General features: G+C 40.1%; 1 protein-coding gene across 3 annotated transcripts; it reads left to right on the top strand.

The window, feature by feature from the left end:
- Nucleotides 1–291: 291 nt before the first annotated feature.
- Nucleotides 292–24,481, top strand: LOC130257338 (tropomodulin-3-like). 3 transcript variants are annotated; one of them, XM_056499751.1, is made up of 10 exons: nucleotides 292–377; nucleotides 6,571–6,768; nucleotides 8,120–8,276; nucleotides 15,259–15,381; nucleotides 15,976–16,065; nucleotides 16,570–16,700; nucleotides 17,632–17,739; nucleotides 19,161–19,304; nucleotides 19,638–19,782; nucleotides 21,501–24,481. In XM_056499751.1, exons 2-10 carry the CDS (start codon nucleotides 6,643–6,645, stop codon nucleotides 21,530–21,532), a joined length of 1,056 nt encoding a protein of 351 aa, XP_056355726.1. In that variant the 5' UTR covers nucleotides 292–377; nucleotides 6,571–6,642; the 3' UTR covers nucleotides 21,533–24,481. The 3 variants fall into 3 exon arrangements, with proteins under 3 accessions (XP_056355726.1, XP_056355727.1, XP_056355725.1); XM_056499752.1 differs by lacking the exon at nucleotides 292–377 and adding an exon at nucleotides 1,122–1,371; XM_056499750.1 differs by lacking the exon at nucleotides 292–377 and adding an exon at nucleotides 3,576–3,891.
- The last annotated feature ends 252 nt before the right edge of the window (nucleotides 24,482–24,733 follow it).

The raw sequence follows: 24,733 nt of genomic DNA, 5'->3' as shown, positions 1-24,733 counted from the left end.
TTCCCGACAGAGGGACCTTACAGATCAGCTCGATCCAAGGCCCTGCCGGACAGGGGCACCTTGCACAGCCCACGTTGCTCAGAGCCTGGTCTGGAACGCCCAATGGCCGGGGCCGGGGCCGGGGCCGGGGCCGGGGCCAGCGCTAGCCCCGCCCGCTCCGGGCCCCGCCGCTCCCGGGGCCGCGCCCGCTCCGGGCCCCGCCCGCTCCGGGCCCCGCCGCTCCCGGGGCCGCGCCCGCTCCGGGCCCCGCCGCTCCCGGGGCCGCGCCCTCCTCCGCGCCTGCGCCGGGGCGGGCCCGCGGCTCCCGGCGTGCGCGGGGCGCATGCGCAGCGCGGCGCTGCTGGTCGGGCTGGGCGAGCGGGGAGCGGCGGCCGCCGGTGAGGGGGAGCGGCTGCCGGGACGGGAGCGGGGTCCCGGGCGGAGCCGGGCCGGGCTCGGCGGGCACAGCCCTCCGCCCGCCGCTACGGCGCGGCGAGAGCCGGGAGACGGGTTGATCCCCGCCCGGCCGGACCCCGGCGGCTCACGGGGGGCCCGAGCCCCGCTGGTGCCGGGGAGCGGGGAGGTCGGGCCGGGCGGCGGTGGGCCCCACAGCCGGGTCCTGCCCCGCAGCCGGGTCCTGCCTGCCCGAGCAGCCTCCCGGGCCGCGGGGCTGAGGGGCCGGGGGGCTGCGGAGCGCGCCCGGGTGCGGGGCTGGGCTGGGTGTTCAGCTCTGCTGCCAATCCCGGGAGCGGAGACTTTGGAAACTTGGCCTGCAGAGTGGTGCCCGTGATTCTCTGAGTTTGCCGGTGTTTCGCACGGCTCTCAGGGCACTCGGGTCCCCGCAGTCGGTGACGGAGGGATGCCTTTCCGGGGCGGGGTGCGCTCCGCTCACCGACAGCGGGCCTCCCGTTCCCCTGCGCTGGGCTCGTCCCGAGAGCTGCGCACGGAGCCTTCGGGGCTGCTCTGAGAGCCTGGCGCTCTGCGGGTAGGCCTGAGCTGAGCTGGAATAAGGGATGTTCTAGGGAGGTTGCTGTGTGCTTTAAATTTGCTGTAATGTATTGGTTCAATCCTCATAACTAAAGTTTGGCTACGGTGCCAGGTGTAGAGAGCTTGAAGGCAGCCAGTGATGTAAGGGAGGACCTGAAACTGACTTATACTTAGTTTTCCTGAAGTAATAGAATGGGAATGAATTAAAATTCTTCTGCTGCTCTGTTCCAGGTTTGTAAGTTTTGCCACTTTCCTGCAATGGATAAAAGATAACTGAATGTTTCAATAAACGTTCAGGTTGCTTGCATCTGATGTTTCTATTTTACTAAAACAGCTGCAGGCACTTCCTCCAGGAGCAGATACTGTATTTTAATGAGCAACAGGTTTCTATCGAAGAACATCTAGGTATTGTCTGAAAAAAATATGCCTAAACATCCCTCATCCTGGCCAGTCAGTAACTTGCTGCATGTTGGGAGAGAGAATAGACAGTGAGTGGTGGTTCCTGACAGAAGAATTTCTTGGGCCATCTGGGATTTTTATCTTATCCCAGCCTTGTATTTATTTGGGATCGGAACACCTGCCCTGCAGCAAGTTTGGTGAGCATGCCTGGAAGTGCCATGGGTGTGCTGAACTGCTGCCACTTCCATGCCCTGTGCAGCTTGCCAAGTTCTGGCTTTGGGGCTCCTGGCCCTGTCACCCCTGCTGTTCCTGGGCTGACTGGGTATGTCCATGTAGCGCTGCAGTGTGGGTGACCAGTTTTCAGGAACAGGCACACAGGAGTAAGTTTTTATGGGACAATGCCAGCTTGGCAGCTTAGCCATCACTCAGAGCACCCTGTCTGCAAGAGAGCTGTGTGCCAGTTCTGTGTCATTGTACACAGGGTATATGAAAGAGCAATGTGGGCTTTGGTTGCAGGTGCCCTCTGATACAGAGGAGGAGCTTGCAGGAACTGGAAACACAGATGTGTTCAGAGTTCCTTCATTGTGGAAGCATCTTCATGGTCTTTGTAGTTACTGTGCAGTAGCTGCCTGTCCCACTCCACTCCCTGGGTCTCTGTGTGGACAAATGTGAAGTTAGAGAAGCTCAGTTTGCCATGTATAAAGCTTAGTGAATTGTCTCTGAACAGAATGAAGCCTTGGGTTTGCTTTTCTAGGAAAATAGCCCAGAATAGCCTGGAAAACAGAGTTTACCCTGATAAGAAGTGTAAGCAAAGATGAGCTGCCACCTGCTGGCTCCGTGGGCTCTGGGCTGGGGGATGTCTGCTTGTCCCTGGGGCAGGACACCCTGGATCCTGTGCCCTACCCCAGGCTGGGGGTCTGGAAGCCTCAGGTGGGTTTCTAAAAGCTTTCTGCTAAGAAAGGCATCATTGGGCTGCTCAGCAGACTTATAAGGCATTACAAAAATATCCTAAGGAACCTGCTGGGATTGTGGTAATATTTATATTTACTCATTTTTCTCCTTGCTTTGGTAAGTAAAGATAGCTCTTTCAAGTGCAGTACATTCTTCATAAGCATTTCTGTATAATCTTGCACACTGGAAAATAGAATTGTTGCCATCGTCGGGGTTCCCTGGGGAAATGCTCAGTTTAGGCTCCTGCAGGCAGCTGGGAGGGTCTGGGGCCCTGAGGGGTGCAGGAATGCTGAGAGCCCTGCAGACCCCCCTGCTCCACAGGGTTCACCCAGAGGCTGGGGGCAAGGGGGCTCACAAGGAACAAATGACATTAAAGTGAACTCTGCAAATGTGCTGGCCAAAACCAGCTCAGTTTGTTTTTCATGATGTTGCTTCTATTTTAAAATCCAAGTCACGAAAGCCATTTACAGTGAACTTGAACAACGTCGTTTCCTGTGGGCAAGTTATATCTAAAGAGTTTCTCCTGTCTGAGTCCCAAGAAATTGTGTTCTTGAATATAACAGAAATTTCAGGGGGGCAAGGGGTGGAGTTTTTGAAAGATAATTGGAAGCTTGCTATTTTTGGAATCTTTTGGTTTTTAAAAATATAATTTCAGAGAGGAGGGGAGAAAAAGAATTTTGACTTGTGGAAAAGAGGTATGTGAAAGTTGCTTGACAGTCTTTCAAGTGATTATTCAGGTAATTATAAAATGGCATAAAGTGAAGTTACTGCTATTGTCTCATTTCTTTAGTTCTTCATTGATTTCCCAGGTGAGGGAATAATGGCAAGATTTTTTTTTCTTTGTGACGTCCAGCAGAATTTCTTCATTTCTGATTTTTCATTTCTCTTCTGCTTAACAGAGAATTGACATTTGATGGAAGTGATGGCTTTCTTTCCATTTCTCTAAATGTTTCTTATGTGACTATGAAGTTGCTGGAATGAAGAACTTTAGATTATAGTTATATATCTGAAAAAGAATATTAACTCTGGACTTTTATGCAATGTTTTCATGCTAAAGCTAAGAATGCTTAGAAGTAAACTAGCTCTGCTCATGAAGAAAGGGCAAAGTATTTGCAAAGCCAAAATTAATGGTTACAGTTTTGCCCATGATTTTGCAGTGAGATGACACATATACATACATACATACATATATATATATATATATGTATATATAAAATGTGCCACAAATATTCACAGGCCAAGTAACTGCAGCTTCTAAAAGCTTGTAGGTTGTTATGCATGTGTCTCTATGCTGAACTCCTACAGCAAGTGATGGAAAGCAAATAGAGCACTAAGTATGTGTAATGGGAGGTGAAAGGCTTGTTTGATTAGATTAGGCCTTCAGCTGGCCTTTATGCCCTTTTTAGGCAATGAGAATTCCTGACACTGTGTTTAAAACCTGATTTTTTTAGCATGTTGTATGCAAGTGTTGTATATGCTGTGTTTTCTTTTGCAGGGAATGTTTCTGGGAGTCGTTACCAAGCAATCTCTGTACTACAGACATGCTAACCAGTGCTACCATCATACATTTTAAAGGTGTCTCACATTAAGGATGCTTTCATATTAAAAAAAAAAAATACTTGATAGGTATTAGGAAATAGGTCCAAAACTCTTTACATTTGTATTTGCCAGGCCACATGTGATTCTCTTCTTGCTGAAGTGAAGCCTCAGTTACAGAAACTGGTTTTTTTTTTTTGTTCTGCTGCTATATTTTCCACTTTTGTGTGTGTGTGAACACTGTACCTGAGGATTTGATGTCCCTTCTTTGGTTGCATGCAAACAAGTGAGACTAAGGACTGTGACCTGAAAATTAATTAATGTATTACAAAGGATGAGTAGTTTTCCAATATGAAACATCCCAATGCAGTAAATAAAAGGTAATGAATTCTGGATGACAGCATTTTGTGGCAATTAATGGAGGGAAATACAGCCTGTCTGAAGGTAATGTATGGTTATGCAGTGCTACTCTCAGAGTAAGGGCAGCATTATTCTGCAGCTTGCTAACCATTCTGCTCCTTATAATTACCTGTTAAAACTACACCTTTTAATATTTGAATGCCAATGGACATGCAGAAATGTGGTAAATAGCAGTGTCTTGATGTAGGGCTCAGATGGTGCAGCCTGGTCACAAAGAGCAATGTGTAATCAGCTGCAGGAAATGTTTTTCTCCTGTGATCCTGTGTAATGGCTTGAACTGTAAGGAAGGGCAGGACATTAAGGCTCCAGGAATGAGAAGTTCACATGCAGATTGTGTGGCATCAGCTAATTGTCCATTAGCTGCTGGCACCTGGAGAAACAAATACTACCAGACTATGAAAACTGTAGGAGGTGGCTCTCTAGGCCACAGAGTCACTCCTTTAATTACTTTTGAAACTTAGGAAAACATAGGTGTGCTACCCTCTGCATTTTCTGCAGCCAATAACTTGGATTATTGCTGGCTCTCTAGCCTCTTGCAAAAGGTCTGGGCTCTTCCAGCATGATTGGGTTTCTTCAGAAGACACCAGAGTTTTTTTGATATAATTTACCACAAAAATGGGAGTTCCTCCTTATGTTTGAGAGAATTTTGCAAAGGTCAGCTTCAGTCCCATCAGTGTCAACTGTAGTTCACAGTAAAGTTCACACTTGGAACTGTAGTTCAAAGTAAGTATTTATATCAGCAATGCTTTTTTAAAAGCAGACAGCCTGAAAATGGCTGAATATATTTCTCATTCAGATGTAGATGTTGATAGGACCTGGAAATTCACCATTTTTGCAAAGGGCTTTGTTAAAACCAGATTAATTTTACAGGTACACTTGACTGAGTGGATGTCACAGATGAACCTCTGTGCTCATGTCTGTTTAGTGTCTCTGAATTAAAATGTCACCATATGTAACTGTGGCAGCCAAGGAGCCCATTCTGGATGTAAACAAGTGAGGTGGAGGAATCCTGTGTGCAGGATTCCATGGTATAGCATGTATGTATATACAGCCTGCCCTTTCCTGCTGCTTAAGAGGCAGTGACTGAATTGACCTGGTTTTGAAGGACAGTGTAAGTGTGGATTTGAATGCAGTTGTATTTATGGTGTGAGCACCTGTCCTTGAATAGGGGCTACTGGAGAAAAAGTGTTTTTTACTGTGTGTCTGGTCTGTGTTGAGTATTTCTACAGAGCCGCAAAAAAAAGGTTTCAGGAGACTAATGAACAGGAATGTATATGTTTAGCTTTTGCTTCCCAAACAAGTTATGGACTCTCTTGCTTAATTACAAAGAGTCATCAGAATTAAAATTACCTTTTTTTTTTGTCTGTGTGGTCAACTTGAAGCAAGAATTTGGCTGAACAAAAGGAGAGTCCTAGAACTTCTTTCAAAAAAATGAGAGGAAACAACTTGTCTGCTTGAACACTGTTGTGATTAACTGTTTTTTCCAAGACAAATGGCTCAGAAATGATGGGTGTTAGAAGAAATGTTCCTTGCACTCTCCTTGTCTGTGAAAAGTGCTATATAGACTGTATATTTTGAAGGGCCCTGGTTTCATCTAAATATAATATTTAGGGACCAGTCACACAGTTTATTCTTTATTTTTATTTTAGTTTAGTTTTTTATGATGATAGGATTGACTGGAGTGCTGCCACTTAGGAGCTGTGCTTTTCATCAAGCTATTGTAATTTTCTGTGGACAGAACAGAGTGTTGCTTCGATGGTAGTGCTATAATTAACTTGGAGGCAAACTTCCTTTGTTTCCTCTGTAGGTAATATGCAGGGATATGAGTCAGTAATAACCAATTACCTTGTTTGTAGTGAAGTTATCCTTAAGTGGCCTTGAACTGCTGTAGCAATGATAAATGTGGAGCATCTTAACTCTTCTTTTGGCTTCTTTATGTGTAAAAAATGAAGGTATTAAACTGGACTCATTAATAGTAGGATCTCCTCCCTCCTGCCTTACAACCTGCCCTGCTCTGTAGGAATTATGGCTTTGGAGTTCTTGTCAGGAGGACTAGATATTTGCTTTGATCTGAAAATAGATATAGCTTAATTAGATATAGCTTAATTGCTGATGGACAAGGGCATGGTGGGACAGGATTCTCATCAGTGGAGAAACGGCTTTCAGGTGCTCCTTGCCAGCTGTAGAATAACAGATACTAATACTGGATGAAAAGCTTCCCTTTCACACGTGGATGTGGAAGCTAAAGATGCTTTGTGGTTGGGATTTACCTTAACTCTGCTTGTTTCTTTTTAAAAGTTTTTCATAGATCTGGATAAGAATTAAGATTTGGGCTTTGGAGTTTTGGAGCAACTTGCTGGTGCCCAAGTCATGACGCTCCCATTTCGAAAGGACTTGGACAAGTACAAAGATCTTGATGAGGATGAAATTCTTGGCAAACTTTCAGAAGAGGAACTGAAACAACTGGAAACTGTTTTGGATGATCTTGACCCTGAGGTAGGCATTAGCCAAGAGAAGTTTGATTTTTCATTTGTTCCATTACTAGTCTAAAATAAATTGAGACTTTGTACAATATACTTTTAGGCAGTTTTTTTCTTAGCCTGCTGATGATATCACAGATATATATTTGTATATAATGCTTATTTCCTGTTTGCAAGGCAGACACAATTGTAGTAAAGGAGAACATCAGAAGGGATAGCTGGGAGGAGCTTTCTGGGACTGATTTATAAATAAGAATTGCTGTTGTTCATGTTCTTGAAAAGAAAGTTTATTTAGAAAAGCCTGTTTAACTTTCCTGTTTCCAGTCCTGTCTAGAAAACAGCCCTTTTACATTTGTTTTATTATTTCTGCTGTGGAGTTTGATTGGAATGGGAGGGTGCCAGCCCCTTCTAATGATTTTTTGTCCTATATCTGGTAGCTTATATCTATTCCTGTCCTCATGCTGACTTTGTGAAGAGAAGACAAATATTGCTGAGCTCCTGAATGATTATGTCAGCATGGGGTATTAAATAAGGAATATTGCAGCTTTCTGCTGCAAAGAGATGAGTTGTCCTCTACAGATACTGGAGCTAATGTCAGACTCCAAGACTTGATGTTTTCACCTCATGGGTCTGTGTTCTTGCTTTAATAAAACCAGGATTAGCTTAATCTTGATGTTCAGGGATTGGATCAGAATATTATGATCACCTATTTTGTTGCACTGCAAGATATTACTGATAATTTAAATGACTCTGACTTTATGGATATTTTAACAGGAAGAGCTGGCAAAAGGGACTGGTTGTCTTTCATGGCAGTCAGAATTCCTATATATTCTGGTCTTTCTGTACAAATATACTTTTTTTTCTCTTTAGTTGAAATATATTGGTGTTATCAAAGAAACATCCCACCTTGAGTCAGGTCAAAACCAGAAATACTCTGTGTTAAAATAATAGTGGAGTCAGTTGTCTTACAAACTTAAAATCACATGGATGTAAGTGACAGAGGAAATAGTCTCTTGCTGAATGTCTAAACTGTAAATAGCTGGGTTTTATTTAGTACTGCTCATTTAAACAGTGCTGATTCTAGCAAAGGAATGCAAAGTAACTGGCAAATTGAGTGCTGGGAGCTATTGTACTTAAAGAATTGCTTCAGTCCTCCTGAGAGTGCAGCGTGCTCTATTTTCATTATATTCGCCATGTCTAGATTACCTTGTGTCCTTCCCTGCCCCAAAAAAAGGAAGTTGGCAGGGGATCAAAGATTGCCAACAAAAGATGATGCACCAGGGCTGAACCTTGCAGAGAGGGAGGAGGAAGGGGGGAATGGAGCTAAGCAGGTGCCCCAGACTCTGTGAGCTGCCTTTGCTTTGCAGAACGCGCTGCTGCCTGCAGGCTTCCGGCAGAAGGACCAGACTGCCAAGAAGGCCTCGGCTCCCTTCGACAGGGAACGGCTCCTGGCCTATTTGGAGAAGCAGGCACTGGAGTACAAGGACAGGGAAGACTATGTGCCTTTTACAAGAGAAAAGAAAGGTAACACCACCCTTTCCTGTGTAAGTGCTTATGAAATCTCTGAAGTGGACAAGCCAGAACTACTGTGAACTGAATTTGATTGAAGCACTGGCAGCTCTAATGCTTTTAACTCACAGTGTTTCCAATGGCTGCTGCTGTGCAGGGCCAGGAGGCTTCCTGTTCAGGCATTTGTGCCACTGGGGCTGGTGTGCTTGTTGGGTGTAGCACAGGAAGGAAATAAGACTCAAAAATTTATTATAGATTGTGGAGTTCTGATGGGCACGTATCCTCAAAGTAAGAGCTAACTCTGGTTTATGTCAATAATAACAAATGCTGTCGTTGTGCCTGTGGCTTATGCCTTGTGCTGAATACTGACAGCAACCTTTGTAACAAACCTTTGTGTTGGATTAAAGAAATAGCAGTTGAATGATGTTGTGGTAGACAGTAATGTTTGAAGATGATGTAGGCTGACAAGGCCTGACAAGTGGTGTATGCAGTCATGGTGTTTTTCTAGCCTCCTTACTGAAAGCTTTAATAAGATTGCATAGTTACTCCTAACTAATTATATAGGCAACATCACAAGTTTTGAAATCTGGCAGTGGTTTGTGGTCTGAAAACCATGGACATATTATTAAAGCCTGGGATATAAAATTTTTGCTTTGGATGTAGTATTTTCATTGACTTGGTGGGAAGCATTTTCCTTTTCAGAAGAAAATTGAAAAAGAATATGCTTATTAAATATTGTAAGAACAACTCTTTTTTTTTTTTTTTTTCCCCACTCAGAGCAGAAGATCCCAATTTTATGGAGCCTTACAAAGCACTGCTGGTAGGCACAGACACTCCCAGACCTGTGCAGAGCACATATGCATAGGAGCAGGCTTTTAGCTGTCACCACAGTGTTTGATCACTGCTTGTGAGTCCTGGCTCATGAGAACTTTCCCCAGCAGCAGGGCAGATCTGCTGCACTAATACTTCAGTAAATTGTTTCCTAAGTTGTATTCCAGCTGGTCAAGATAAGCAGGCCCCTCTTCTCTTAACGGTTTGAAACCCTTTAATTCTACTTAATTCTCTGGTGTGAATCATTGCTTATTTCAGAATTGAGTCTTCATTCATCCACTGAGTTTGTGTATATGATTGTGGGACTATTTGGTGAAAATTTTGTTGAGGTATTTGCATTTTCTCTGCCTGAGCTGGATAGCTTTACCTGACAATGCTGGTACTTCCCTTTTTTTCTTGAAGTAATAGAGAGATTGTGACTTTACAGTGTACTGCCCTGTGTATGATAGACTTCCTTCATAGAGTGCTTTTTGCTTTATTTTGCAGTTCAGCTCCCTGTGTGTTGAGAGATAACTGTGGCACTCCTTTGCTAACAGCAGAACAGGAGTTTGGTGTCTGAAGCTGTAGGAGTAACCAAGTGAAGGATCATGCAATGTATTGACTGTAGAAGGCAGAGGCACCACAGCAGCAGTACCTTCAGGGTACCTCTGCTGCTGCCAAGTACCTGTTCATGTTGTGTTTGGCTGTGCCTGGCTTCTGCTGCTCTCCTGACAGATTTGCCAGTCTGGGTTGGAGGCAGACTGATGGTTAAGTGTGATTGAGTTCGGTATATTTGGGGCTCATAGGTGGTTGGGGAATCCCTTGCATCCTGTGCACTGCCCAGTCAGGGAGTGAGCTGGGCAAGGAGGATGTGCTCTAATAGTCCATTTTCTGCTGACTGCTAATGCTCCTTTCACATAGATGGCTCTCTAAAGTCAGCTTACATCCACATGCACACATAAAAGTATTTGCTTGAGTAGATAAAATCTGTGAGAATCTTGTAGAGAAACAGAAGGGTCCAGCTGTAATGCAGAGCCTGGTTAAGAAAGATCAAATGTCATTTCCTTTATGTAATAAAGTATTACTAAATAGTCTGTCTGCATGTTGCAATGAGTCATACCAGTGTAGTTTGTAAAATTTCCTGTATCTTGTAAAAAAAAAAAATTTCCTTTCCCCTCATGAAAGTATTATGGTTCAACTTTGACTTGCTGCCACATTTGTTGCCATTTTCCACAAAAGTGGCAAATGTAAATAACTTAATTTTTTAAATCAAGAAATCATGATATTTATCTAGATGTAGACCTTGGAAAGAATATAGGGTGCAACTTAATACTTGTGTAGCATTTTCTTTTCTATAGGGGCTTGTATCCTAATGTGCTTTTTGTTAATATTAAAACAGACCAAAAGACAACTAAGCTGGGTTATAATTTTTCACTTCATCTAGAAATATGTGTTACAGAGAAACACTAGCAAATTGTGGAATAAGGGTAGGTGAAAATCTTGCTTGATTCACCTGTTATTTTAGGAGAAATGTGACAAATATAACCTTCAGTTCCAGAGTTTTTGGGAGGAGAGAGAGGGATTGGAGCTTCAGCTTGTTTTTTGGTGCCATTTTTTGGGTCAGAATTTGCTAAAATGTTTCTGTGTCTCTGGCTGGTCTCATTGCTCTCACTTGTTTCAATTATTCATTTCATAGAGCAAGAAGAAAATCTACCTTTCTCTTTCCTTTATCTATTTTAGTAGAACTGATGTCCTGCATGGCGACTCGGTCTGCAGATTTATCAGAGAAGCTTACCCTAGGTTAATTTTAAATATCTTGTCTTGCTACTGATTCTGGTAACCTTGCTTTCCTACTGGAGTGTGAAGGAAAATACTCTCTTCCAGATGCCTCAAGTACCTGATTTGGGGTAACATGTTATTAAAACAATGTTGCTTCTCTTTCAGTGATAGATGCTGTAATTTTTCCAGATCTGTGGAACCTCTCTTGTTTTGTGCTGTGGCATGTGGAAGATCTGAAATAATGTAAAGTGTCCTGCTGTGGTGAAATGAACAGTGCTAAAGAAACGTGAAGTTTAATCCCTAAATTATACTCTATTCCATTTTCCCAGTGCCTTGATTTTATTTCTAAAAGCATCTTTAAAAACTTACTTTAAAACATGATTTAATGATTTAAGTCACATTCTGTTCCAATTAAGTGTTGAACCATACAGTAAACCATTGTTCAAGAGATTCATGAGACCAATATGGTAAAAATTGCAACAAAACTAGCTTTGTCACAATGTGTGTATGTAAGTATGTCATAAAGATTTTACAGGGCATACTGCAAGGAGAAGGAGCTCTCATCCAAACAGTAAAGCAAGGCTTCAGCACTGAAGGCTGTTGCCCTCGAGTGTGTTCCACTCATCTGAGTCTGACCAATGCTCCTCCTCCTTCTTCTTTCTCTTGGAAGAGCAAAAGAAGAGAATTATTGCAGCTGAGATAAAAACATATCTGAGATAGTAATGTACTTTGTGCTGTATAGTGCAAGGCATTAGCAAAGCATTGTGTAAACTAAGCTTTGTATTTCTAGCCTTTGCACTCTCCTAATTGTGGCTTTCTCTTCCCTTTGCATTCCTGCTGGGGTGTATTTGTTCTGTGTAGATTTGCAGTTCATGTGACTTCTGCCTTAGGCTTGGCTTGGTCAGGTTTTCACCCTTTTCTATCACCTAGAAAACAGACTTAAACTGTAGCCACCTGGCTAATGCTCTTTTGTTGGCACCCTGCTCAGTTGTTGCTCTAGATCACCATTGCCTTCTGTTGCAGCAGGATTTGGGATGCTGTGTTGTCTGTGTGCCATTGAATCACTTTAAAGTCTTTAAAGGAAGTGTGTTACATGTTGTGAAGTGAAGCTAATATCCTGTAGGAGCTTTGCAGAAGCAGCTTGTCAAATTGATATTCTCCATACAAGAGCACTAGAACAAAATAACATGTGATACTCCAGCCCTAATGTAAAACAGTTTTCTAATTCACTGTTATGTGGCCTGTAATCAGATAGCAGATAACAGCTCTGCTTCTGCACTAAGACATTGAGGAACTCACTTGTAAGTTGAATTAAAAACATTCATATGAAATTGTGCTTACAAGTGAATTGATAAACCTAAATCTGTTACATGGTAGGAACTGGAGATTGATGAAGTGTAGATTATGTGAATTTCTGAACTGAGGAAGGTTTAAGGAACATAAGACGTAAGGAATACATCAGATGTTGCTCACTTTCCTTCATGAAGTCAGTGATGGGAAAAGCTTGTATTCAGTTATTCTCAGGTAGCACTTGAATGGAGTACCCAAAAGTGGATTTTAGAATTTGTTCTGCTGTGTAAGGTGTGGCTGCATGCTGCTTGTTTGTGTGGGATATGTGAGAATAGTACCAGCAGTGTGCAGTGCATGGCCCCACTGAGCAGACCTGATTTCTGCAAGGTAATGAGTCCCACCTTAAATACTGTGAATCTGTGTGAGAAATGTTCAGGGCAGTTCAATGAATACCATCCAGTGTTCCTGCCTTTAGAACAATGCAGTTGTATGGAACTTGGAACCAAAAGTTCATTCTGTAGCAGAGGAGGCCTATGACTTAATTCTGGATGTGCATCATCTAATATGTTAGCTTAAAGGCATGGAACACCTGCCTATATAATTACAAAAATGATGTGAACATCCCTGAAATTTGCCTCTTCATGTTGTATTGCTTAATCTTTGCAGTATCCTGGCTGGCTAAAAAGAAGCTGTCATGTTCCTTCATGTAATCAAATCCCTGCTATTTGGAAATGTTCCACTTGAGGGCCATGCAAGCTGCACATCTCATGGGCTGCAGAGATGTGGTTTTTGGTTTTATTTAAAGCTTGCATTAGTAAGGGGGAAGGGACTTGCTGAACTGTTCTGGCAGCAGGCCTTGAGTGAGATCATTGTCCCCAGGGACACAGGGGTCTTACCCTTGTAGAAGTAAATTCATTGCTAGAAGTGGGGAGTGGGGAAGGATCTACTTTTGTATGTGCATTGTAAGTCTCTGATTTCTGGTCTAGGACAAGATGAAGCCAGTGAATGAGAAATTATGTACACAAGGGTGTGACTTGTTTTATAACAAAAACTGCTCCTGACCCAGCTCATGTGACTGGAGTTGGCTGCAGTGAACATTTCTGAAGGGCAGTGGCTTTTAACATTTTTGCTTTATTGAAAACTGATTATACTTCTCACTCTCTTTAGGTTTTCTAAAGAGTCAGGCATGTATGGATAAGTTTAGTATTACTCTTAGGAAGCAAATATTTGAACCAGACGTTTCTAACCCATGAATTTAAGAATTAAAGAAAAGCAACATAAGGAAAAGTAGTTCTTTATTTGTGAGCACTGTGGGATAAGCCAGGCAGAAGACTGAACTAAGTTAAAATACATTTTTTCCAAGCTGCTTTTAATTGAGATCAATTTCGTTTTCCTGGTCTCTTCCTGCTGCACTGCTGCTGCAAATAGGATGGCTGAATGAAGGCTCAGGTGCTCGAGTCCCACTGTCCTCCTTCCTTGTACTCCAAAATCCTTACTAACCCGTATTACTGAGGGAAAATAACACAGACATAGCTGCTAAAAAGCTTTAGATAATGTGTATGCTGCTCAGAGTGTTTCATGGATTAATGAAAAACTTGTCAAACATTCTTGCATCTCTTCTATAAACTACAGTTTAAGTTAAAGGTTAATGTCTCCCCAGTAGGTGATATTGGCAAAAGAAAATGATAGAAATGTATTGCAACATTTATATCAAAACAACCTGAAACAATTGCTACATAAGCCTTCAATTTATGAAGGTTTTCTTTTAATCCTGAATCACCAAGTTTCTTTTGCACTGTCCATCAAAGCTGAGGTATGAGTGATAATGCATGTCAGCTGCACTCAACTACTGTTTGGAATCAATACAGTTATGTAAGGAGGTTTATTTTCTGCTTCTAAATATGGATAATGACCATTTATACAAGTTTCCAAAGAGATAGTAACCCAAGAACAAAAATACCGTGTTGCTAGCAACAGCTCTTGGTCATCAGACTGTGTTGTCAGAGAAAAACCTGATGTGCTTCTCTGTAATCTGTGCTAGTGGGAATGCATTAACTTCCTTTAAAAAGAAAATGACCACAAACCACTGCAATCTAAAGAAGATATGGAATACATGACTTTGTGTTTGATGACTCCACCTACTGTCACTGTAACTGGGACACTGGGATGAGGATGATTCCTCTGTGGAATTACATTTTATACCTATGGATATCACAGAGGGTGGGCTCCTGAACTAGGACTGAGACTTCATGGGATGATTATCAATGCCACTTCCTACCCCAGGAAATAACAAAAAGAAGTTGGAACTCCTTTCCCATTGCTCTTTCTGCTGATAGCACAGACATTTGAAAAATTTGAACCTTAAATAGCTGTTAAGATTTGATTCACAGTTGTGTAGTTGTGATTTCTCTCAAATGCATCAAGAGCTTTTGTTTGCCATGTTAATTAGTCCTGAATCTAAGCACCCCTTACCTGTCCTGGCTTTTACCCAGTGGAAGACTACTTTTTTCTGAAGAACCAGCTGAACTGTTAGAAAGGCTTTCTCATATTCTGATTTCCTACCCTAACATTCCAGCTAAAGGTGTAGGCAGGAATTATGGTAACTACACAGACTTCTACCTAATTCTAAAATAAGTTTTCCCATTACCTGCCTGTAATAACTTAAAAGTTGGTGCAGAATTTAATATTACTCTAGGTTCTTTTGCCATTGAATCTTCAATGACCTTTCTAAATATCATTTTAGAAAACGCACACACATTCAGATTACAGTTCTGCCTGGGTCCATTTTTCCCTTGAGAGGAAACTCAGCATTCTCTAATGATTCTAAATCTTTCTTATAGTCTTTCTAGCCTGTTCAAAATTATAATGGGGGCTAATATGTTATTTTCTAATACTTAGGAGAAACAAAAAAGAATCATGATCTAGACTCCTGAAAATTTATTCCTGTTTATGTGCTTTCCTCATCTCCGACTTGCAACAACAGAAGAACCCTTTATGTTATTTCTGGTTCTCCTAGTATTCACTAAATGTAATATGTATCCTTTAAGTACCTAGTATTTGAAAGATAATAGCTTTATAATACAGAATAACATCAGACTTTCTATTTTGTTTACTCCAGGGAAAATATTTATCCCCAAGCAAAAGCCTGTACAGTCTTTCACAGAAGAAAAATTTTCTCTTGATCCAGAACTGGAGGAAGCCTTGACCAGTGCCACAGACACAGAATTAGGTGACCTGGCAGGTGAGGTTTTTTTGAAGGAGGAATGGACTGGTACATATTTAGACAAAGATCTATAATTAATGTGGTGATGTATTGATCTGACTACAGGATGTTGTAGTTGTGATAGAAATTAGATGACGTTGTTTGCCAGTTTGCTTGAAGCATTTCACCTTTGTTGATTTGTGGTAATTTCTGAGAAACTTAATTATTTTGGCCTGCAAAAGATACCTGATTTTCAAACTCAAAGCCTTTAAATCCATTCCTCAGACTGGCTGTTTTTTAATGTGTATGTGATTGCTTTTTCTTGTATATAACAGTGTGTTTGTATGTGCCTGTATTTCTCAAGCTTCATTTTGTGGTTGAGTTGCACTTTTTAGTGTTGAAGCTTGAACCTGGTGAGGTCAGAACTTTCTAAGATGTGAAAGTCAACTAAAATGTCTATAATTAATTATTTTTTCTACGTTTTTCAAATGATTAAGATATTGAATGGCTTTTTGTACTGATGACTATTGTACAAACATCAAGTTTAGTTATTTAAAAGAACCCTGCATCTGAGTTGAATTAGTCAGGAAGAGTAAAAACTATTTTTTGCTTTTTCTTTTTTTCCTTTTTCAGCAATACTGGGAATGTCCAACTTGATAACAAACAATCAGTTCTGTGATGTAGTAGGAAGCAGTAATGGGATTGACAAAGACAGCTTCTCAAGTAAGTGTGTACACAAGTGCTAGAAAAATCAATTCTCTGTACTGCATACATTTTCTATAGCATTCACTGTTCTGTTGCATCATCATTTTTATAGATTCTTAAGTCTTAGTGTAGAAATGTGTATGCCTATAACATTGCTAATTGAGTTCTGGCAAGAATGGAATTAAAATATATGCACACTAAAGTGTCCTCTGCTTTTGTCACTTTTTGGTGACAAAAGTAGGCATAAGCATGCATTGTATGTGTTAGTTCTTAGGTTTTATATTTGAGTTTGTAATTCAACTCTTATGTGCTTTCTGAAAAAAAGCAGAAAGGCTGTGAGGACTTTTGAAAAAGAATTGAACTTTATGAAAATATGGTCAGGAGAGGATGGTTTGCTTTTTTGGTGGGGGAGAGATGTAAAAGACTAAATGATCTGTAAATGCAGTAAATCTTTAGAATGTGTACCATTTATTCACAATGAATGTGTGCAACCTGTTTGATTACATTTAAATGCCTTTTCAGATATAGTAAAAGGTGAAAAAATGTTGCCTGTTTTTGATGAGCCACCAAATCCCACAAATGTGGAGGAGACACTGAAAAGGATTAAAGATAATGATTCTCGTCTTGTTGAAGTTAATCTAAATAACATTAAGGTAATTACCTGAAGGCTGCAGTAAATATGCTTCTTTTTCTCAGTAGAAGACACTTCAAGCTGCAAAACTCTCTTAAGAGACCATGATAGGCTTATTCTAATCACAGCAATCTTTCTGCTGAATGCTGTAGTGTGTGTAAGCTCAGAACCTGCAGCTAAACTGATAAGCCATCTTGGTTTCTTTTGCCAAATGTGTATTTTAAAAGTCTTAGTCTTTTTCTCACTGCCAGCTCAGATTTCTGTTGCTGCCAGCGGTTCCAGCAGTACATTTTCATGGAGTTAACTACTTTGTTGAATCCTTTGTCCTTGATGAAGCAATATGCTCTCAGTTTCTATTGCAAGCAAAGGGATATTTGTGCTTGACATCCTTCTGATTCTTGTACAAAAGGGCCGGTGGAAGTTAAGGCAGCTTCTGCTCCTGAGTGTAACAGTTGTGTTTTTACATGTGACAAGCTTTTGTATATTTGCTTGAAAGAAACCAGAACTGCAGCACCCCTGACTTGCCAGTGCAGGGACAGCCTTGCCAGCAGCCAGGGCTGCTTGTTTCCCTTACTGAAAGGAGGAAAAAAATTCCATGGTTTAAGAATACTGTGTAACAGGTAAATGCTAGCCAAAATAACTGCCTAAAAAGGCAACAGATCAAAGTTTCTGGTACAATAAACTGAGACATTTGCTACCCTAATTAATTCTTTAAAATTATTCCTTTTAAGCTTGGTCGCTACTGTAGTGTAAAAATGATTGCTTTATAGAATTGGTGACTCCTACAGCCATTGCATCTTAGGGCAGGTCTTCACTGTGAGACTGCTGGAGACCAGTGGTAGTTAATATTGTGTAGGGCTTTTGCTGTAAGGAAAAGAACATACTGGGAGAGGTTGGGGGAAGGGGATAAACTTGTGTATCTCAAGAGAGTGAAATGCTATTTTTAATTCAAGAACATACCAATTCCAACGCTGAAAGAATTTGCAAAAGCCTTAGAAACCAACACACATGTGAAGAATTTTAGCCTGGCAGCCACCAGAAGCAATGATCCTGTTGCTGTTGTAAGTATTTGTGATAACAGCCTTAAGTGGGGTGCAAGGGAAGTTAAGATGGGAAGGCAGTGGTGAGAGATTGAATTTAATCCAGTTTAAATGCTCAGGGATGAAAATGTTTCCATTCTGCTACACTGTAAAGTATGTTTTCTTTAACAAACCTTTGTTGTATCTAAGTTGGTAAATGATTACTAGTAACTTAATATGCAGCAATGCCTCAGATGTGTGAGGGAGAATTATTTTTTCCAGTTCCTTTCCCTGATTTTTCATTTTGCTAACCTCCTTCCTTTTTTTCTTTCTTTTGTAATTGTGTAGTATCTGCTGTTCATTCCAGTAGCCAATAGTTTATTCAAAATTAATTTACAAGAAGCATATTTGAGGATTTAAAAACACCCATAATATTTTTCAGCTAACTAGAGGTTTTGTTGAAGTTGTAAAAGGCCTGTTTCTTTATCTACTTGCTACCAAAGATTGGCTTAAAATATTGGTATATAAAGCATAATATTACTCAAAGTACCTAGCTTGATACAGTTGAAACTTAAATATAATTCATTGTCAGGCCATTTTTTTCTATGTTTAATTAAAGCAGTACCTTATTTAATTACAAATAAAGAGGTAAGAAAACATTAATTGTTTTGCCAGGACAATCCTTTGCACTTGTTTTAAATTCAAATTAGAAAAAAAGCAACTAGCTTGAAAGACTCAGTTAAATGAACAAATTTGAAAATATTGGGCCAATTAAAGAGTTTCTTTAGGACTAAAATGTAAAATAAAAATCTATAATGGCTTCTTTTCTCAGGTGTGGTTCTGTTGGGTTTTTTGGTATTACAACTTGATAGAAAAAAAAAATCAAAGTACAGTTTTTCTGACAGTAAACTCAGCAGTTAGCCATTTCTGTTTTCTTCCTTTCTCAGAAATAACATCAGGTATAAAAGTGCCTTTAGCTACATGCTGGTACCATACTTGGAGCTTTGAATTTACCCTCTTCCTACCAAATCTGTGGACAAAAGCATTTTGAAAGTCAGATCTCCTGTTTACAAATTAACCATATCTAATTCTCCTCTCAGTTGACTAATGCCCTTTCTTTGGCCTTTGCTTAGCAGCCTGCATTGCTCATTGTGTGCTCTGAAGGCTTACAAAATGGAATTGGTCCAATATGCTAATTTCAGACAATTTACATTCTGTGTAGCTTTTTAGTTTGTAACAAGAGAAAGACAGGCCTTCTCTTGACTGAATGCTGTTTCAAAAGGGAATGTAGATAATGCCTGGCTGAAGAGTCAGTCTCAGTAAGGGAAAGCTTGCAAAGTTACACCTTCAATCTCTGAACTTGTTGCTTCCATGGAACTAGTTAATGGAAGTGGTAATTGCTGTGTCCTATGAGATGCTGCAGCAAAATTCAAAACTTTAATGATGCTTTCTTATATTCAAAGGCTCTTGCAGATATGCTGAGAGTAAACACAAAATTAAAAAGTTTGAACATAGAATCAAACTTCATTACTGGAGTTGGAATTCTGGCATTGGTTGATGCACTGAAAGACAATGAAACGTTGACAGAGATCAAAATTGATAATCAGGTAAGTGAGGTGGTGGTGATAGCATGGCTAAACCCAGCCAGTCCTAACTGAGTGAATATTTTAGAAGATAGCTTGTGATAAACTCTTCAAATATTTTAAGTTTAATTACCTTAACACCATCAACAATTGCCCTTAATATTGTCAGAAGCATCCAGCTGAGGTTGATTTCTGTACTTTCTTGTGCTTTAAAGTGTACAAACATATTTAGGACCTTCTGCTTATTTGATCAGCTAGAATGAATGTTTATTGAGTAATATGGGGAAAGTATTTTAATCTCTTTCAGTATGAACACAGATAAGCTCTGTTGTCTTTGTGTACCTTTTATTTTAATAGAGGCAGCAGCTGGGCACAGCTGCAGAAGTAGAAATTGCCAAGATGCTTGAAGAGAACAACAAGATCCTCAAATTTGGATACCATTTCACACAACAGGGACCTCGAGCCAGGGCAGCTGCAGCTATCACAAAAAACAATGATTTGGGTAAGACCTGTCATTAATAAGTGAGTGGGTGTGTGGCACAGGCTTTAAAGGTGTTGGGTTATTCCCCTTCTCCCTTGACAAAACCAGGATAGCACAAGATTAGTATATCAGTTTCAGGTTTCTCCTGTGCTTTACTCCTCCTTTTTAGGTGCTGCTTGATGTTTTGTGTTTTGTTGCAGGATGTTCAGGTACTTGAGGCACTCAACTACAAAATAACATCCTTCTATTCAAATAGAACTGCATTTTAAAACTCTAACTAATTAAATCTTTTGGTTTTAGATGCTTTCTGATGACCTGTCATCAATGTGAAAAGGGGCCAGGCAGTTTAGTCATAGTAGCAGTGGTCAAGGAATGTATTAGAGGGAATGATACAAGAAATTGAAATTTGGTTTAAAAATCTGATTCCCCTCTGAATGTTAACGTGGAGGAGAACAGCTCTGAAAGATACGGATGAGTAACTGGAATAAAGCACAGAGAGATAAGAAAGGCACTCATACACTGCATATCTGTTTCTCAAAATAGATTCTAAACCAGTTGAGTCTTTTATCATAATGCTTCAGGTGTGTCACATCTTTCTAATGTTTTCCCTCTCAGTAGTTCTCTTATTAGTGCTTGACTGTTCAAAATCTATGCTTCCATTGATATCTTGCCTTTTTTCCTTTGCTTTCTTAGTCTGGAGTATGCGAGTAAAAGTTTCTGCAAATACCTTTTCATCTCTCCAGCCCTGAAGCTACAGAGGAGGTTACTCTGAATACCCATTTGGGTATTGAGCACTGAGCAGAGATGTTTGAAGTCTCTCATTTCTCTCTTTGTACGTTCCTTCTAAAAAAAAGTCTACATCTTCTTTTTCCTTGCTCACACTGTGTTGTACCACTTCCCTGTTCTTTGTCTGTGTACATGTACCTGCATGATTAGAGAAGTCTGGGGCTGGAAATTCTTTACATCTGTTCTTGCAGTTTGTTGAAAGCAGGTATGAATAAATTCTGCCACCTGCTTTCCATTGAGTGCTTTTGAGAACAGATTCACTTTCTTCTATAGATGTGCATTCTTCACTGTTTTTAAACAAAATGGAGATGTCCTTTATATTTTATCCTTTATGTGTCCTATAAGACCTTTATTGTCATTTACTTTGCCTGCACAGAAAAGGAAAACACAATTTGATAGTGTGAAAAGAAAACATCAAAAATAAACAGATGTTGAGGAAAACTCTAGTCATTCAATCAATATTGCATATTCTCAGATCTTAATAGCATGTGAGCTTTTAGTTATTTTATTCACAGATTTTTATTGCCCTTGCATTTTGACAATTGAATGTTTTTATTAATAAATGGAAAATTTTAGACTGTTGATTGTAGCATCTGTGTGTATAAATCGTGTTAGATATACTGTGAAACTCTTGTAGTGTTTTTTTTGAAGCCATGTAAATTAAATTCACCTCTAAAAAACTGCAAAAACTGTAAAAAAAAGAATCCTGGCTAAATCTGCTTATCAGACATAAGATGATTAATGCTTCCCACAAGTCCTTCCTTGGAAATATTTGCAATTGTTTGTGAATAAGGTGATAAGCTCGGATTATTTGCTTAAAATGCTGTCTAATGCTAAGTGTTAGCTACCTTAATTTGTGATACTTCATGTGACCAACTAACTGTTCATGTTATAGAAACAAAAAATAGTTAAAATTACTAATATAGCAAAACTTTTTTTGTCTGTTGTTGCAGTTCGGAAGAGAAGGGTTGAAGGAGACAATTAGCAAAGCTGATGCCAGAACAGTGGAGTCAGCATGAGCAGCATCATGGGCTTTGGCAATCTTGGACTGCATTGACCTGGGTTAGAAGGGAAAAGACTGGAAACCCCATTCCTTTTAAAGCAAAGCAATAGAATCATCTGCTGGTATGCAGCACGGTTTTGGGATGGATGGAGACACAGTAACTGTGCCAGTCTCTGTACCATAGGTTTTGATCTTTTTTTTAAAGAACTTTTTTTGTATTTCAAGACTTTGGCTGTGCTTTCTACTAAAAATGTAATTGCAAATCAATGGTATAATTGTCTGTACTCAAAGAATGGGATGTTTAAGATTGTTGGCAGATACTGACCCAACTGAAATGTTGGGTCAAGAAAATCTGGGGTGTGTATTTACATGGAGGGGTGTGTATATATTCCTGACAACAATGCCTTAGTAAGAAGGGATTCTTCACCCAGCAGCTGGACTTGTGTAGAGCTGTTCAGCTTTGTTCATATGCACTGAAGAGAAATCTTTCACAGCAATGTTATTTGTAATTCTACTGTTTTATTTTTTATTTGTTCTTGATACTGTAATCAAGTTTAAAGACATCCTTTTTAGCCAAACAGAAATAAATTGGCTAAGGACTTCTCCCAAGAGATTAGAGGGACTAATACCAAAGTGGAAGCCTTGCAAAATAAGAGTTTTTCTGTTACACCTAAATCCTTGAAGTCTTTTTCAAAAGGTCCTATACTGTCTTGCTCTGTATCTAAACTGGATACATTTTTAGACTGATTTCATGTGTTCATCACCATTATTTAGTTTATATTCTTTGTTTAAAAATTGTTATCTACATTCTTAAGTATCAATTTCTCTAGAAGTAGTGGACATTCATATTTAAAATTCTGCATAACTGTACAGGAAAAGCAGCCTTAACTGTAAGACCACTGACCTAAGTTGCATTGCATTAAGCTATTTGTATTTCATACGAATCTAACAGTTTTTAATAATGAAGTAACACTTTTAAGAAAGGGTTCTTCCATTCTATATCTGTCTTGATGTTGAAACACTACCTAAGACAGACAAAAACTAATCAATATGTAGTGTCAAATCTCTAGGGCATAGTCATTGTTAAAGTGTTTAAAGTTCTATAAGCAAACTAATAAGGCAACAAGAATCACTTCAACTTCTGTACATAATCACATACATTTTGAAATAGGAAAATCTAGAAGCTTTTTGGTGTAGGTCTGTTTGGACTGTCTTGTACTAGTTTGCTTTAAGATCACAAAAATATTCTACAGGACTGCTTGGCTGTATTTATAGCAACAGAGAATTCAACTGACAACAGTTTGTATCCAAAGATCATAATGTGGTGAGCATTATATGTAGAAAACGTATTGGACTGAGAATTTTGCATCAGGTTGTATATACTATGAAAACAGAGCAAGTCTCTGATACTGTGCCCACATGGTAATTTGCTGCAAATCTTGGTTTGGATCTTTGAAGCTAGACTTTATTCCAGAGGTGGCTTCAAATTTTACTGCAACTGTACAGAGAATTTTGAACTATAGTGCCTTCAGTAGGAATGTATATAACTGGTTTAAACTTATGGGAGAACCGTTTTTTCCCCTATTTCTAAATCAGCCTTTTATTAGAATTACAAATAAATATTTGCTCTGAAAACCAAGTTGGAATTAATTTAGTTAAAACCAAAGACTACACTTACTGTAACCTCACAACAACACCAAAAGTGTTCTGATGTGAAACAAAAAGGGCTGCTTTTGTAAATTTTCAAAAACTTTTAGATTTTAAAATAAACTTTGAAATAGTTCAAATACAATATGCATACAGGCACAAGTTAAGTGTCTTTTTACAGACACTGCTGTATGAACATGGCCAAACCATGTCATGTGCTGAGTTGCCTGAAGCTATACTTTACTTTTTATTTGCTAGGCAACATAATAATTTTGTGTCAAAAAACAGGCTCTAATGTCTTCCTTCATTTGTTGAAGGGCTGCATGTTCACAGAATCTGTTAGTGTATTGGGATTCTATGACAAGTATTTAATCACTACCTAAAAAGATTAGGCAGTTATCTCCTATGTGAAAATGAAGGAGAAAACTGAAAGGCTGGATTATGGAAATAATAGCCCAAATCCCTTTTTTGCTTTTACTAATTCAAGTTTGGCTGTTTAATTATTTATATTCCAATCAAAGGCAGGGCCATTTAAGTTGCAGCTCTCAGGTGTCCTGTCACAAATGATAGTATTGGACCCTAATAAATGGTTTAGCTTTGTGGACAACAGCTAAAAATTTGACTGCTTGTGACTTTCTGGACAGATACCTGACAAGCTGGGATTTAAACCAAAAGGATTTAATCATCCAGATTGTTGCAAGACCTTCGGCATGGTGCGTGGAACAGTTAACTGCAATCACTTTTGTGCCTGTAGTGTGTATTCTTTTTGTAATAAATGAAGAAATTCAGTCTGTAGTCAGGAATCTTCAACAGCCTCGGCAAACAAAGTGAGCACTGATGTAATGCCACGGAGTGTGGTGAGATCCTGCTGGGACTTCTCTGATTGTGGGTGCAGGAGTGGTGTACTTTGATAGCCAGTTACCATAAACACAAGGTCATTTTTCCAACACAGATACTGTTTTCTTACTGATTATTTTTTCTGGCTAAATGCAGAAATCAAATGACAGCATATGTTGATTCTGTTGGTTCCAAGCTAAGCATGGAAATATAACCAATATTTCAGAGCAATTACCTATTTACTCTTGTATTTTAAAGACATAGCCTCATTCTCTCTACAGCTTGAATAATCCTGTGTTTGTAAGCTACAAACGAGCAAGTGTTCCATTTAAATTTCCATTGGGGAAACAGGTATTGAGTATTTTAGTGTATCAGCACTATATGCTGTCAGATTGTAAAACAGTTACTAATTTTTTGGATGATTAAAGTACTGTATTCTTGTTGTGGCTTCGTGGTTTTGTTTGTTTGCTGTTTTTAGTGTGAACTGTCTTGCTCGAAACCCTCGTGTTTTTATGAAAACACCGCGTTTCCCTGTCCAGCGGGGAGGGGACGGGCTTCCCTCAGCACAGGGCGGGGCGGCTCTGCGCGGTGCGGAGCGGAGGGGACGGGAGGGCGGCTCTGCGCGGTGCGGAGCGCTGCGGCCCCGCCGGGAGGGCGGAGGTGCGGCCCTGTCCCCGTCCCCCGGGCCCTGTCCCCGGA

Source organism: Oenanthe melanoleuca, chromosome 10, assembly GCF_029582105.1.
Source record: "Oenanthe melanoleuca isolate GR-GAL-2019-014 chromosome 10, OMel1.0, whole genome shotgun sequence".
Taxonomy (NCBI): domain Eukaryota; kingdom Metazoa; phylum Chordata; class Aves; order Passeriformes; family Muscicapidae; genus Oenanthe; species Oenanthe melanoleuca.
This window is presented reverse-complemented; position numbering and strand designations above follow the sequence as displayed.

Excerpts from the sequence above, each read along its gene's own strand:
- LOC130257338 (XM_056499751.1), top strand. The coding sequence starts at position 6,643 with ATGACGCTCCCATTTCGAAAGGACTTGGACAAGTACAAAGATCTTGAT. Across the intron at positions 16,066-16,569 it reads TGACAAAGACAGCTTCTCAA|ATATAGTAAAAGGTGAAAAA; the intron begins GTAAGTGTGTAC and ends ATGCCTTTTCAG. Across the intron at positions 16,701-17,631 it reads TTAATCTAAATAACATTAAG|AACATACCAATTCCAACGCT; the intron begins GTAATTACCTGA and ends TTTTAATTCAAG.